At 41.9% G+C, this 14,787-nt stretch overlaps 1 protein-coding gene across 1 annotated transcript in view; it reads right to left on the bottom strand.

Moving 5' to 3' along the window:
* Nucleotides 1-14,787, bottom strand: part of FNDC1 (fibronectin type III domain containing 1) — a 101,183-nt gene that overhangs the window by 15,785 nt on the left and 70,611 nt on the right. The window contains exons 15-17 of the mRNA XM_027603122.2: nt 5,247-5,315; nt 3,296-3,439; nt 1,020-1,250 (exon numbers count right to left, since the gene is read on the bottom strand). Coding sequence (XP_027458923.2) covers nt 1,020-1,250; nt 3,296-3,439; nt 5,247-5,315 — 444 coding nt within the window. The remainder of the gene's footprint in view (nt 1-1,019; nt 1,251-3,295; nt 3,440-5,246; nt 5,316-14,787) is intronic.

The following is a 14,787-nucleotide window of genomic DNA, read 5'->3' on the forward strand; positions in this document are numbered from 1 at the left end:
TGTATGTGTGTGTGTGTCTGCGCACGTGCACGCACTTGCACACATGTGTGGGACTGAAAGACCCCAGACTCGCAGTGGTCTCTTCACCCAATTGGTGAAGGCTCTCCTTTGATTGCTAGTTGTTGAAGATCTGTGCCTGCCCTTGACCTCAATGTCTAGTGACAGTAGTCAGGCAACTCCTTCTGCCTTTTCTGCTATGAATGGACCCCAGTGGGCCCTGACACCTGCCCAGCCTTCAAGGAGGCCTCAGAAGGCCAAGTCAAGTCATGGCTCAGCATATCCTCTACAGTCTCCTATGTTATACACAAAGGAAGAAAACATCCGTCAGGTATTTCCCATGTGCCAAACATTCCAAACACATTCAACCAAGTTTTATTTTGATTAATTCTCCTGCTCCTAGTATGTAAGCATCACTATCCCCATTTTGACACATGAGAAAACTGAGTCTTAGAGAGACGTTAAAGCATGAGATGAAGCTAAAGAAGCACGGAGCAGAGAAAATATTCAGTGCCCTTAGGTCATTCAGGTTTTTGCTTTTCATTCTAAAAGAAAGGGAAAAACATTACAGGGTGGCACAATCAGACGGCCTTCAATGCCTCCTTCTGGTGCAGTGTGAAATGGGTCAGGTATGGGGGTTGTGGATCGGGTGGCCTCGCCAGCCGGCTACTGTAATATCCAAGTGACAGGTGGCAACAGCTCAGGTTAACTTGGTTGTTAATGGAGAGAAATGGATGGGTTCATGAGAAACCTGGAAGGTAAAATTTATAGGATTCAGTGATGAATTGAATATGGTGGGGGAAATTAAAGAAGATTTGAAGACAATCCCATGCTTACAGAAATGAGTTAGGGAGTGTGGTCATTCTCTGAGATAGGAAATGCAGATGAGCAGGTTTGGGAATCAGAAGGGTCATGAGTTTGATTTTGGATATGCTGAGTCTGAGATGCTTTGGAGACATCCTGGGACCGATATTTTCCACCTACAGATCAAAGAGAACTCTGACCATCTGCCTTGAACACACCTGTTACCACATCTCCTGGGGTGGCTTTGTCCCAATCTACAATGACAAATGAGTGGCAGCCTTCCACAGCGACCACAGTGATGTTGCGGGGGGGATGCTGAGGAGGCAGGTCACTCTTCCTCATGTCATTTGGAATGATTTCATCCAGGCTGTCCACTTGAAAGTGATCCAGAGCATCAGTCAGAGAACACGGGGCTGATGGGTCTTTACTTAGGTATGTCACATAAGGAGCTGGAAAAGAAGACAGACAGCCAATTGTATTGTTGAAAGCTTTCTCTAGAGGCAGAAACATAACGTCTACCCCATGGAGCAGACCTACCATTCAGTCTTTCCCTGCTAGACAGAGGCTCCAGTGCCATCAGCCCGATGCTAAACCCAGAAACACATCCTTAGCTCTCCTTAATGGACCCACACATCTTCCAATCTGGTAGTTTCAAAAGATCCTGTTGCCCCATCAACATCAATGACTATGTCTTCAAAGTAATTTTGAAAGTCCCCCAAACCATAATTCAATGTAGTATAAGTCTGCGGCATTCTGCCATTTGTATGCCCAGACATTTGGAAAGGTATGAATTAGGCCTAGCTGACACTTAACTAGAGCTCTCTCGGCACCATTCACTCCTTAGACTCTCTTGGAACCAGAAAAAAAAAAAAAAATACCCTGATCAGGATGTACAGCTTCTAGCCTTCAGTCCTGGGTGGCCTTCCCTAGAGCTTCAGAGATACCCATAACCATCAGGGATATTTACACAAGGCCAGGCCTGAACAGCCTTTACAACATTACTGCTAAGTACAATACAGCTACTCACATTTACAGACAGGTTCAAGGTTTTCTACACACATTATCTCAGTGAATACAAGGGCCCTGGGAATAAAACAGGACATGGACCGATATCCCATGTTCCAGCTGAGCCTACTGATGTTGAGAGGGCCCATGAAGCTCAAGTCAAACAGGAGACTCTACCTCCAGCCCACACCTCTTTATTATATATGCTCTGTAAGAAAATAGAAATGTCAAGGAATTGGAGCTGGGGCTTCATACATGCAAGATTCTCAAGTGCTTTCAAGTAACAATTTCTAGTACTTTCTAAATGTTCCATTGCATCTTTTGGTACAGGTTCTCATTCTTGGTGGGACTAAAAGCAATTTTTAGACTCTCTATTTTCCCAAAATTTGTATAAAACGAGGCCTTGAGAGCCTGTTGATGGATCTAATCAGGAAGTTCTGGAGAGTAATCTACTATGCTTTGTAGAGTTACGGACATAGGAAAATAGCCGGACAATGGTAAGCCTTTCAGTCTTGAGAAGAGTTCTGTGGAACAGCAAACGATAGTGCTGAAAGCATTTTCATTTCTGTCGGGGAGCCACAGAGAGGACAACCAGAACGTTCAGCAAATTCAGCCAGCCTGCTTAATGCCAGGGGCCAGCATTAGCGCTTGCCTCAGGAATGCTACCTCAAATTAATATTCTTGTTCTTCAAGCACATGAGATTTAGACACTCAATACTATATCTTGGCTGGCAAGCACTATTCTCTGCTTATGGCAGAACATTTGTTTTGGAAACAGAAAAGTGTTATATTAGTTTAAGCTTTTGCCTGTCTCTACTTGGTCATATTTTTTTCCACTCCATAATACTAATCTGTCTCGTTAGTGAAGTTCATTAAGTGCATGGGAAAAGAAGACTCCCAAAGGGAGTGAAGCACAGTTAAGCGAAATAGAATTTCCTCTTGAAATTGTTTAATAACTGAGAAAGAAGAGTCAAGTAAAATTCTAGGATCCCCAGTCCCCGAGGCTAATGAAAATTACAGGAAACAATGGAAGAAAACCAGCTTTGGCTCTGTGGTACCATAAGAAGCACCAGTAGCTCAATTCGGTAAACTGCTCATCTTTGAGGAAGAACTTAACAACGTATAGGTAAGTCTCAGTGGAAGCGCCATGTTGGAAAAGTTGCTAGAACAAAAACAGTCATGTTCTCTGGTCCTGAAGATGTTTACAAGTGTTCCTTACCCTTGGTCTACATGAGGCAGCCTCTCAAAGCTCTATTCCTTTGGATACCAAACGTTCTCCTGCACAAGCCCCTCCCCTGACTCCTGCAGAAAGCAAGCTAATGTGCCTTCAAGTCAGACTGACTCAGAGTCACTCCAAATGGAAACTTCGCTCTGGGAAAGCTTCTGCTCCAAATGCGCGGCCTCAGCCAGGCCAAGAAATTAGTTACGCTCTTCCTCAAAGAAAAAAGTTAAAAATCCTCGTTTCTCCTATTAAGGAAGTTCTATTTACCAACAAATCGTTTCTTTCCAGCCAGATCGAACTCTTCTTCAGGAAAGGAGCTAATGGAGCCTTCCGGCGGGATGACCTCGGACACCGCAGCTGTGGTGGAGGGCCTGGTGGTAGCCGGTGGCCTCGAGGTCTCAAATTCATAATCTGAAATGATATGAAGGCTTTGCACTGGGCCTTTCCAGAAAAGGGGCACCATGTACGCCCAAGAGATACCTTCTCAACATTCAACTCAAAACTAAAGCACACGCGCACACACTGCCAAAATAAATGCTGTGCTTGAACGTAATTTGGTTCCAATGAAACAGTATTCCTTCTACCTCAGTCCCCTCAGAGAAGCAGCTGCAGATGAAAGGAAGAGGAAAAGGAAACACATATGCGCAGAAAAATGAGGTCTTACGATCAGAGCTGGACAGAACCTTAGAATTCATCCAGTTTCGCATGCTCCTGTTACTGGCCCCCGGACAGGCTCTGCCTAATTTTCTCCTTTAGAGCCATAAAAGATTCACATCAGAAAATAAACTTGATTTTTAAAAAAATTTACCTTCTGTGTATGGGCTTCTTTTCTGGGGAGGGGGTGGGATGAATCCAATAAAAAAAACTAATCCTTTAACATTTAAAAAAAAGAAGACTCTGCTCCCTTTCAACCGCTCAAAGATAATAAGAAAATAAGAAAAGAGCTTAGTATTTTCAAAGGTGCTAAGAAACTTTTCTTTTTCTTCTGACATCTGTTGTTTTTCTTTTAAGTCAGTTTTTTCTTAAACTGCGAGATGAAACCAATGTATCAAACTTTACTACGACTGCATCAAAGGTGACATTATTCTCACATCAGTGTTCTGAGGCCACTGGAGGTGCAGGTAACAGCAGAAAGGAAGCACAAAAGGGAGAATATCCTGAGTATCAAAGACCAGCCCTGCGGTGGGGACAAGATGCCCCCAGGAAAACTGCAGAGGCAATTTATGAAACACAGAACAATCACAGGGTCACAGAGTCGTATGTAGACTAACTGCACTGGCTCTAGATTCTACCCAAGGCATATTGCATTCTTTTTTTTTTAATATTTTTAAAATTTATTTATTTGACAGAGAGACACAGCGAGAGAGGGAACACAAGCAGGGGGAGCAGGAGAGGGAGAAGCAGGCTTCCCGCAGAGCAGGGAGCCCGATGCAGGGCTCGATCCCAGGACCGTGGGACCATGACCTGAGCCAAAGGCAGATGCTTAACCGCTGAGCCACCCAGGCGCCCCAGCATATTGCATTCTTAATCTTATAAGCTTACTCCTGCTTGAAAAGATTCTGTGATAAAGACACTTGCATAGCATGGCATTTCTCTCTCTTTTTATTACAGAGCGAGTGAGAGAGCATGGGCATGTGCACGAGTGGGGGGAGGGTGGTGGTGGGGTGCAGTGGGAGGGGCAGAGGGAGAGAGAGAATCTCAAGCAGGCTCCACGCCCAGTGCGGAGCCTGAGGCGGGGCTCGATCTCAAAACCCAGAGATCATGACCTGTGCCCAGATGAAGAGTTGGATGCTCAACTGACTGAGCCATCCAGGAGCCCCCATAGCACTGCATTTTCTTACATAATTAGAAAAGGAGAGAAAAGGGAACAATGAGAGGAGCCAACAGAGGAAGCGTAGTTGTGGGTTGAACCAAGTCTTTTCACAAATGGCAGTGGAAGTGGAGGCCCAGACAAGCAGCTCCAGAGTTCCGGGGGGCGGGGAGAGAATGGGGGCACAGAGGCTTGTCTGGAGGCTGTATTCACATATGAAGCCCACTGTTTTCCCTTGGATCAAATATGTACTGGGCGCTAACTTGGAAGCTGGTGTACAACCACCTTCCTTGAGCACTGCCATGCAGCTCAGAGTTCTGAGGGAAACTCAGAAAATTGAGATCATCCACTTAGTAATTAAAGTGAGAGAAATTGTCCAAATCCAAACTGTGTAAAATCAGCTTGTACCTTCATCATAGATAACGTACGCCTCCTCCGTGGGTATTGCAGTATCAGTCTCCAGTCCTGAGAATTCATCTAGTGAAGAAAGAGGAGAGAAAGGTTTCCTCTCCGCAGCAGGGACCCGTGCCCCGGGCATGGTATTCAGTCCCCACCATTCTTCCACAGAGGTCAGTCACCAGGCCAGGGCCGCCCAGCCTTCTCAGAAGGAAGAGCATTAGAATCCAGACACAAAACCCAGACTTCCTCTTCCTTTACATTCAGGGAAGGGCACTCAGAACATCCCTTGGGGGTCAGAAGAAAGCCATCTCCCCCAACACACCCACTCTCCAGCACAAAGAGCCTTCTGACCTCCCCTCTGCACACAGTGCCCACTCACCCACCAGCCCAGGCAGCTCTCAGGAGGCTGTGGGAAGGGCCCAGGTCCAGCAGGTCATAGGCCTGAGAACACACATTCTCGGAAAGCAGGAGGGTGGGAGACTGCTGCTCAGGGTGGGGACAAAAATCCCCCCAACTGCGGGCTCCCTTATTCATCAGGCCTTCATCCCCCTACCCCCTCCATCTTGCCACGATCACATGTTCTGGAAGCAGGGTGACTTCCTGCCTCTCCCACATGCTACCTTGGCAAACCACACCAAAATGACTTCCCTGTGCTTCACAGCTCCCTTCTAACCTTCCACCCTCTCTGGTGGGAAGCCCGCAGCCCAGGGCCTGTGAGATGCCCCAGCACCAGCTTCGCCATTGAGGTGGTGGCCCTCGGTGTGTTCTGATGGGGCCAATGGATGTCAGCAGGACAGAGGTTGTAAATCATCAACACCCTTCAGGGCTCAGGACTGTCATTTCAAGAACAACTATTAAGACATAATTTTCCTTAGGTCATTCCAATGTCAATATTCTTAGATCCAGGAGGAATTACTTCTGGGTTGGTTCAAATCGGACAGTTTTCAGGTTCACACCATCCAGTTTGGGGCTATCTTGCCATTGCTTCCTTGGGTACTATTTTCTTTCCCTTGTCAATTTAACTTTTGAGAACATGGTCTTGTTTTTCCTCATTCTGGGTTCACATTTGCCTCTTTTCCTTATTATTTTTAGTCAGATCGAAAATGAATAATTTGTATAACTTTTGCATCCCAGGGTAAAGAAGAAAAAGAAAAAGGATAGCATTTCTTTGCTGGATTCTCGCTGCGGAGTGTAATTCTTGAAGTACTGGAATACTGCTGTGCGTGCAGCGGGCTACAGAAATCACGCCCATGACCTGCAAACTGGGATCGCTTCTTGAATGTCAGTTAGGTCTTCTGGCAAAAGTAAACATCCTACTGAGTGATTCAGTGCTCTTTTTTTTTTTTCTTAAGCTCAGATAAAGTCAGGCATAATTTTCCTAAAATAGCACCATCTTGGCTCCAAGTAAAAGTAACTTCCAGATGTAAGAAAGTGTATTCTTTAAAAAAAAAAAAATTGGCCAGTAGGGGCGCCTGGGTGGCTCAGTCGTTACATGTCTGCCTTCCGCTCGGGTCGTGATCCCAGGGTCCTGGGATCGAGCCCCACATTGGGCTCCCTGCTCAGCCAGGAGCCTGCTTCTCCCTCTCCCGCTCCCTCTCCCGCTCCCCCTGCTTGTGTTCCCTCTCTCACTGTGTCTCTCTCTGTCAAATAAATAAATAAAATCTTTCCAAAAAATTGGCCATTAGAATTTGTCCCACCTGATTGCCATTTTGAAGCATTTGGAACTACATAAAACTAGATGCATTATACGTCAACTCAGCATCATTGTCAAAAGCTTCCACCTCGTCACATAAAAACCACAGTTGGCAGCCACCAACACGGTGGTATGGTTCATTTTCTTGAGTAGAGATGTCCAAATGGACATGAAAAAAAAAATGACGGCAAGATGTCACCAAAGAATTAGGGCCTTAGCTCCAGAGATATTTAACAAAACTATAAAAAAAATCCCGAGCAGAAGTTTAGAGAAAAGGTAAAAGACAGCCATTTGGAAAACCAAGGATATTCGTAAATTGTACAGTTGGTCCAGCTCAAGTGAATTTTCAATTATTCCCCTTGTATTTTCTGTCTTGAGAGTGAGCCGTGGGTGAGTGGAATGGTTTTCCATAATGACTGATGTTTTTCTGAAACATGGCCCAGGATCATGTTACAAATTATTGAAGATGTTCAGCTGGCTCAACATTTCCAAACATGCATGATCCGCTGTAGAAATGGAAGCTGAAAAACAAAGACGACTGGCTTTTACGTCTCAGTTAGAAAAATGGAGAATGCCTATAGCTTAAGATATTGCTCAGATACACAAAGATGAATAATAAGGTACCATGAAGAATGTGAGATGAAGCAGAAGACACTGTCTCTACTGCAAGGAGTTTATTATTTAATGGGAGAGTCAGATCAAGCAAAAGTGTGTTTGGGGGGTGGTGGGCAAGAAAGAGAGAAGAGTAAAGCTACGAAACACTGAAAGCAAGCATATAATATGCATCTATGCTTCCAGGAATATACATACACATATGGCATGCATAACAAATGAGGAAGTACATAAATACTGCTTGAATTACTCAATGATTGAATGACACAAGGTTATTCCTAGAATGTTATTTTAAAGCAGTGTTTTAAAGGAAAGGAGTGCATGATTTAACCAGGGGAGCCAAGACTTTTAGATTTGAAAAGATGATTTTAAATTGGAGGGGTAGAAACAAAAATTTTTACTTCACCAGTGGAATGTAATAACAAATGGGTGACTAGGTGGGGTTGTGGAGTAGGGGTCTTGAAGGGAAGGTATTCATTTGCCGATCACAAATGCAGGTGCTAGATCATAAGCACTACCATAACAAATATTGCAGGCTACTAGCCTGCAAAGTGCTATGGTCAAAATGTTGCTTGCTAAATACTGCCTATGTACACATGGAGCCCTGGCACTTTTGAGTGTACATTATGGACTGCACTAAATACAACAAAAGAGCAGGGGCATGAGAAAAACACAGACTTAAGAGCAGAGTAAGAGGCATAGAGACAGGATACAGGTGGTTCTGCAGCTCATGTGTGAGGGGGAGCCTTGGGACTGTCCCTCAGCTGACAGAGCCTCTTGCTGAAAGCATCTCTCTGCTCTCAGTATCATTACAGCATTTACAAAATAAATATCAAGGCCACTAAGAGATGTTTGTCAACAAATGACAAACTCCATTGTATTTTATAGATAATGCACAGGATTTTCCAGAGTAATTGTGACTGCTTTTCAAATTATAAGCCATCTTTAGAAGCTAATTCCCACCCAAGATGCTTGTCCCTTTACTTCTCTCCAACACTGGCCCTGGAAAGTTTCATTCCAATGATGAATGAAGCTGGGACTATGTGTGGTATCCCCGGGCAAGTAGAGGCTGGTGGAAGGAAGCCCAATAAAGAATAACAAAGAGTATTGGGCCAACAGGGCCAGCCTATAGATGGAGAGAATGAAGCAAATCTAAGAAGTGTGATGAAGGGGATGGACAGATGGTGGTGGAGTAGGAGGACCCTAGGTTCCCTTTGTCCCATGAATACAACTAGATAACTCTCAAATATTCTGAATACTCCAGAAATCAACCTGAAGACAGGCAGAACAAACTCTACAACCAAAAGGGGGAGAAGAGGCCACAATGAAGAAGGTAAGAAGTGCAGAGATGCATCTTGGAAGAGAAACAGATCATGGCTACTGTGGTGGGGAGGGAGCCACGGTCCACAAAGAAGGCCAAGAAGTGCTCACTTCGGCAGCACATACACAAAGAAGGCCAAGAGACAGACTAGTACAGGGGAGTACATGCGAAAAATGAATCCCCATAGCAATTGGTTTAGAAAGTGAGAGGGGCCAAATTTGGTGACTTTTGACAACCAGGAGGCCTTAAAGCCTAGAGCTTAAAGGTCAGTGGGCTTGGCTCTGGGAGAGTCTGGAGGACACTGAGGCTGCCCTTGGAGAGAAGGTTGGGCAAACAGCCATGACATACAGTATGGAAACAGTGATCTGAAGAGCACCTGGAGCACACAATGAGGAGGTTATTCACTCATCTCAGTGTGTCCCAGAGAGACAGCATTCACAGAGACCATTCCAGGAACAAAAGAACTGGCAGGCATCATTTCCCTCCTCCACCCCTCAGCATAAGCACAGGGCTACCTGCAGGAAGCAGCACAAGCCCGACACCGGCTACCTAATTTGCTTATACCAAGCCCTACCCCTCATTCTGGAAGCACCACCCCTCCGAGTTACAATTGCTTCAGTCCCAGCATGGCAGGCCCCCACTAGAAGACCAGCCCAAACACCTCCCAGCACCACAACTTCTGACCTGGGAGTTTTGAAGGGCCTCAGTTCTGGTAGTGGTAGTGACAGGTCTCATTTCACAAGCAGACCAGAGCACACCTAGCGAAAACTCACACATTCAGGCCAGGGACCAAACACTGCTCACAAAAGGCAAAGAGAGCCTCTGCAGGTGGCTGGCCTGAAGGATAATAATACAGGACACAAGAGCAGAGCACACGCAACTCACATTGAAGGTACTCCCAGAATCATCAGGCCCTGCTGAATAGGGGACTCTGTACTGCAGGGTAATACAGGACCTCTTCTTCATAAAGCCATTACTCTCAAGAGCAGGAGACATAGCTGACTTTCCTAACACAGAGAAAGAGGCAGAGAGACTTAGACAAAATGAGAAGATAGATGAATTTGTCCCTAATGAAAGAATAGAACAAGGCCACAGCCAGGGATCTAAGCAAAACAGATATAAGTCACATGCCTGATGGAGTATTTAAAGCAGTGATCATAAGGATACTCATCAGACTTGATAAAAGAGTGGAAGACATCAGTGCGACCATTAACATGGAGATAAGAAATAACATAGCAGAGATAAAGGGCTCAATAAACGAAATGAGAAACATGCTTGATGGAAGGAGCAGCACGTTGGAAGAAGCAATGGGATGAATTAAAAACCTAGAAGACAGAGTAATGGAAAGTAATCAAGCTGAACAAAAGAGGGAAAGAAGAATTATGCAAAACAGAGAATAAGTTTAGGGAACTCAGTGACTCCATCAAATATAATAACATTTGTATTACAGGAGTCCCAGAAGAAAAGAGAGAGATAAATTCTTCAGAGAATTTATCTGAAGAAAGAAATAATAGCTGAAAACTTCCCAAATCTGGGGAAGGAAACAGAAATCCAGATCCAGGAGGCACAGAGACCTTCCCCCTGCCAAAAACCAACAAAAGCAGATCCACACCAAGATGTATTGTTATTAAATTGGCAAAATCTAGTGATAAAGAAAAAATATTAAAAGCAGCAAGAGAAGACAGTTACATACAAAGGAAACCTGATAAGACTATCAGCAGATTTTTCAGCAGAAACTTTCCAAGCCAGAAAAGAGTGGCATGATTATTCAAAGTGCTGAGTGGGAAAAGCCTGCAGCCAAGAATATCGTATCCAGCGAGTACTATCATTCAGAATAGGAGTGATAAAGAGTTTCCCAGACAAACAAAAACTAAAGGAGTTCATAACCACTAAACTAACCCTGCAAGAAATACTAAAGGGACATTTTTGCGGGGAAAGACAAAAATGACAGTATGAAGGTAGAAAACACAAGAGCAGTAGAAATGAATATTTCTATAAAAAAATAAGCCAAGGAACTCACAAAATAAAAGGATGTCAAATACGATGCCATGTATCTAAAACATGGAGGGGAGAGGAGTAAAGAATGTGTTCAAACTTAAATGACCATCAACTTAATATAGACTACTATATGCAGAAGATGTTATATACAAACCTAATAGTAACCACAAATCAAAAACCACTAATAAACATGCAAAGAATAAAGAGAAAGAAATCCAAATATATCACTAAAGAAAACCAGCAAACCATGAAAGAAAGACAAGAAAGAATCAGAGAAAATCTTCAGAAACAACCACAAAACAAGTAATAAAATGGCAACAAATACATATCTATCAATAATTACTTTGAATGGAAAGGGACCAAACATACCAATCAAAAGACATAGGGTGACAGAATGGATAAAAACAAGACCTATTTATATGCTGCCTACAAGAGACTCATTTTAGCCCTAAAGACACCTGCAGATTGAAAGTGAGGGGATGAAGAAACATTCATCATGCAAATGGATATCAAAAGAAAGCCAGAGTAACAAAATTTAAATTGGAAAAAATAGACTTTAAAACAAAGACTATGTCAAGAGACAAAGAAGGGCACTACAAAATAATAAAGGGGACAATAAAACAGGAAGATACAACAACTGTAAATATTTATGCACCCAACATGGGAGCATCTAAATATATAAAACCGTTAATAACAAACATAAAGGAGCTACTCAGTAATATTAAAGGACTTCAACACCCCACTTACATCAATGGACAGATCCTCTAAACAGAAAATCAACAAGGAAACAATGACTTGGAATGACACACTGCACCAGATGGACTTAACAGATATATTCAGAATATCCCATCCTAAAACAGCAGAATACAAAATTTTTTCAAGTGCACATGGAATATTCTCAGAATAGATCACATATTAGGCCACAAAACAAGCCTCAACAAATTCAGAAAGATTGAAATCATACCATGCATTTTTTCCCCCACAACATTATGAAACTAGAAGTCAACCATGCACACACACAGAAAATCTAGAAAGACCACAAATACATGGAGGTTAAATAACATGCTACTAAACAATGAGTGGGTCAACCAGGAAATAAAAGAAGAAATTTAGAAAGTACATGGAAACAAATGAAAATGAAAACACACATACACACAAAAAGAAAACACAACAGTTCAAAACCTTTGGATGCAGCAAAAGCTATTTGAAGAAGGAAGTTTATAGCAATACAGGCCCACCTCAAGAAGCAAGAAAAATCTCCAATGAATAACCTAACCTTATACCTAAAGGAGCTAGAAAAAGAAGAACAAACAAGACATAAAAGTAGTAGAAGAAAGGAAATAATAAAAGACTAGACAGAAATAAATGAAATAGAAACTAAAAAACAGATCAAAAGATCAACAAAATTGATAAACGTTTATCCAGACTCATAAAAAAAAAGGAGAGAGAGAGAGGGGACTCAAATAGTCAGAAATGAAGGAGGAGAAATAACCACCAGTGCCACAGAAATACAAAGAATTATAAGCAAATATTATGAAAAATTATATGCCAACAAATTGGACAACCTGGAAGAAATGGACAAATTCCTGGAAACATATAACTTCCCAAAACTGAATCCAAAAGAAATAGAAAATTTGAACGGACCAATTACCAGCAAGGACATTAAATCAGTAATCAAAAAACTCCCAACACATAAAAGTCCAGGACCAGATGGCTTCACAGGTGATTCTACCAAACGTTTACAGAAGAGTTAACATTTTTTTCTCTCAAACTATTCCAAAAAACAGAAGAGGAGGGAAAACTTCCAAACTCATTCTAGGAGGCCAGCATTAACGTGATACCAAAACCAGATAAAGACACCACACAAAACAAGAGAACTACAGGCCAATAGCTTTGATGTACATAGATGCAAAAGTCCTCAACAAAATATTAGCAAACCGAATCCAACAACACATTCAAAAAATCAGTCACCATGATCAAGAATAATCTATGCCTGGGATGCAAGTGTGGTTCAATATTTGCAAATCCATCAACGTGACACATCACATCAACAAGAGAAAGGATAAAAATCATATGATCATTTCAATAGATGTAGAAAAACCACTTGACAAAGTACAACATTCATTCATGATAAAAACCTTCAACAAAGTAGGTTTAGAGGGAACATACCTCAACATAATAAAGGCCAAATATGAAAAACCCAGAACTATTATCCTCAATGGGGGAAACTTAAGAGTTTTCCCCCTAAGGTCAGGAACCAGACAAGGATGTCCACTCTCACAACTTCTATTTGATATAGTACCAGAAGTCCTAGCCACAGCAATCAGACAAGAAAAAGAAACAAAAGTCATCCAAATTGGTAAGGAAAAAGTTAAAACTTTCACTATTTGCAGATGACATGATACTCTATATAGAAAAACCAAACGACTCCACCAAAAAACTGGTAAAACTGATACACAAATTCAGTAAAGTCACAGGATACAAAATCAATATACAGAAATTGTTGCATTTCTATACACCACAATGAAGCAGCAGAAAGAGAAATTAAGGAATCAGCTTATAATTGCAACAAAAATATAATGTACCCAGGAATAAACCTAACCAAAGAGCTGAAAGACCTGTACTCTGGAAACTATTAAATGTTGATGAAAGAAATTGAAGATGACACAAAGAAATGGAAAGACCTTCCATGCTCATGGATTAGAAGAACAGATATTGTTAAAATGTCTATAGTACCCAAAGCAATCTACACATTTAATGCAATATACACATTTAATGCAATCCCTATCAAAATACCAACAGCATTTTTTACAGAACTAGAACAAAATATCCTAAAATTTGTATGGAACCACAAATACCATGAATAGCCAAAGTGATCTTGAAAAAGAAAAACAAAGCTGGAAGCATCACAATTCTGGACTTCAGAGTTGTAGTAATCAAAACAGTATGGTTCTGGCACAAAAATAGACACATAGATCAATACAATAGAATAAAAAAATCCAGAAAAAAGCCCACAATTTTATAGTCAATTAATCTTTGACAAAGCAGGGAAGAACATCCAATGGGAAAAAGAAAATCTCTTCAACAAATGGTGTTGGGAAAACTGGACAGCAACATGCAAAAGAATGAAAGTGGACCATTTTCTTACACCATACACAAAAAGTACGTGCTAAATGGATTAAGGACCTAAACATGAGACCTGAAAGCATAAATATCCTAGAAAAGGACATGGGCAGTAATTTCTCTGACATCGGCCCTAGCAACTTTTTTCTAGAAAGGTCCCCTGAGGCAAGGGAAACAAAAGCAAAAATAAACTACTATGACCACATCAAAATAAAAAGCTGCTGCACAGCAAAGGAAACAATCAACAATACTAAAAGGCAACCTATTGAATGGGAGAAGATATTTGCAAAGGACATATCTGATAAAGGGTTATATCTAAAATATATAAAGGACTTATATAACTCAACACCAAAAAACAAAATAATCCAATTAAAATGGGCAGAAGACATGAACAGATATTTCTCCAAAGAAAACATCCAGATGGCCAACAGACCCGTGAAAAGATGCTCATCATCACTTATCATCAAGGAAATGCAAATCAAAACTACAATGAGATACCACCTTATACCTGTCAGAATGGCTAAAACAAAAAACACAAGAAACACACGATGAGGACAGGATGTGGAGAAAAAGGAACCCTCGTGCACTGTTGGTAGGAATGCAAAATGGTGCAGCCACTGTGGAAAACAGTATGGAGGGTCTCAGAAAGTTAAAACTAGAACTACCCTACAATCCTGCAGTTGCACTACTGGGTATCTACCCAAAGAATACAAAAACACTAATTCAAAGGGATACATGCACCCCTATGTTTATAGCGGCATCATTTACAATAGCTAAGATATGGAAGCAGCCCAAGTGTTCAT

This window comes from Zalophus californianus, chromosome 7, assembly GCF_009762305.2.
Source record: "Zalophus californianus isolate mZalCal1 chromosome 7, mZalCal1.pri.v2, whole genome shotgun sequence".
Taxonomy (NCBI): Eukaryota; Metazoa; Chordata; class Mammalia; order Carnivora; family Otariidae; genus Zalophus; species Zalophus californianus.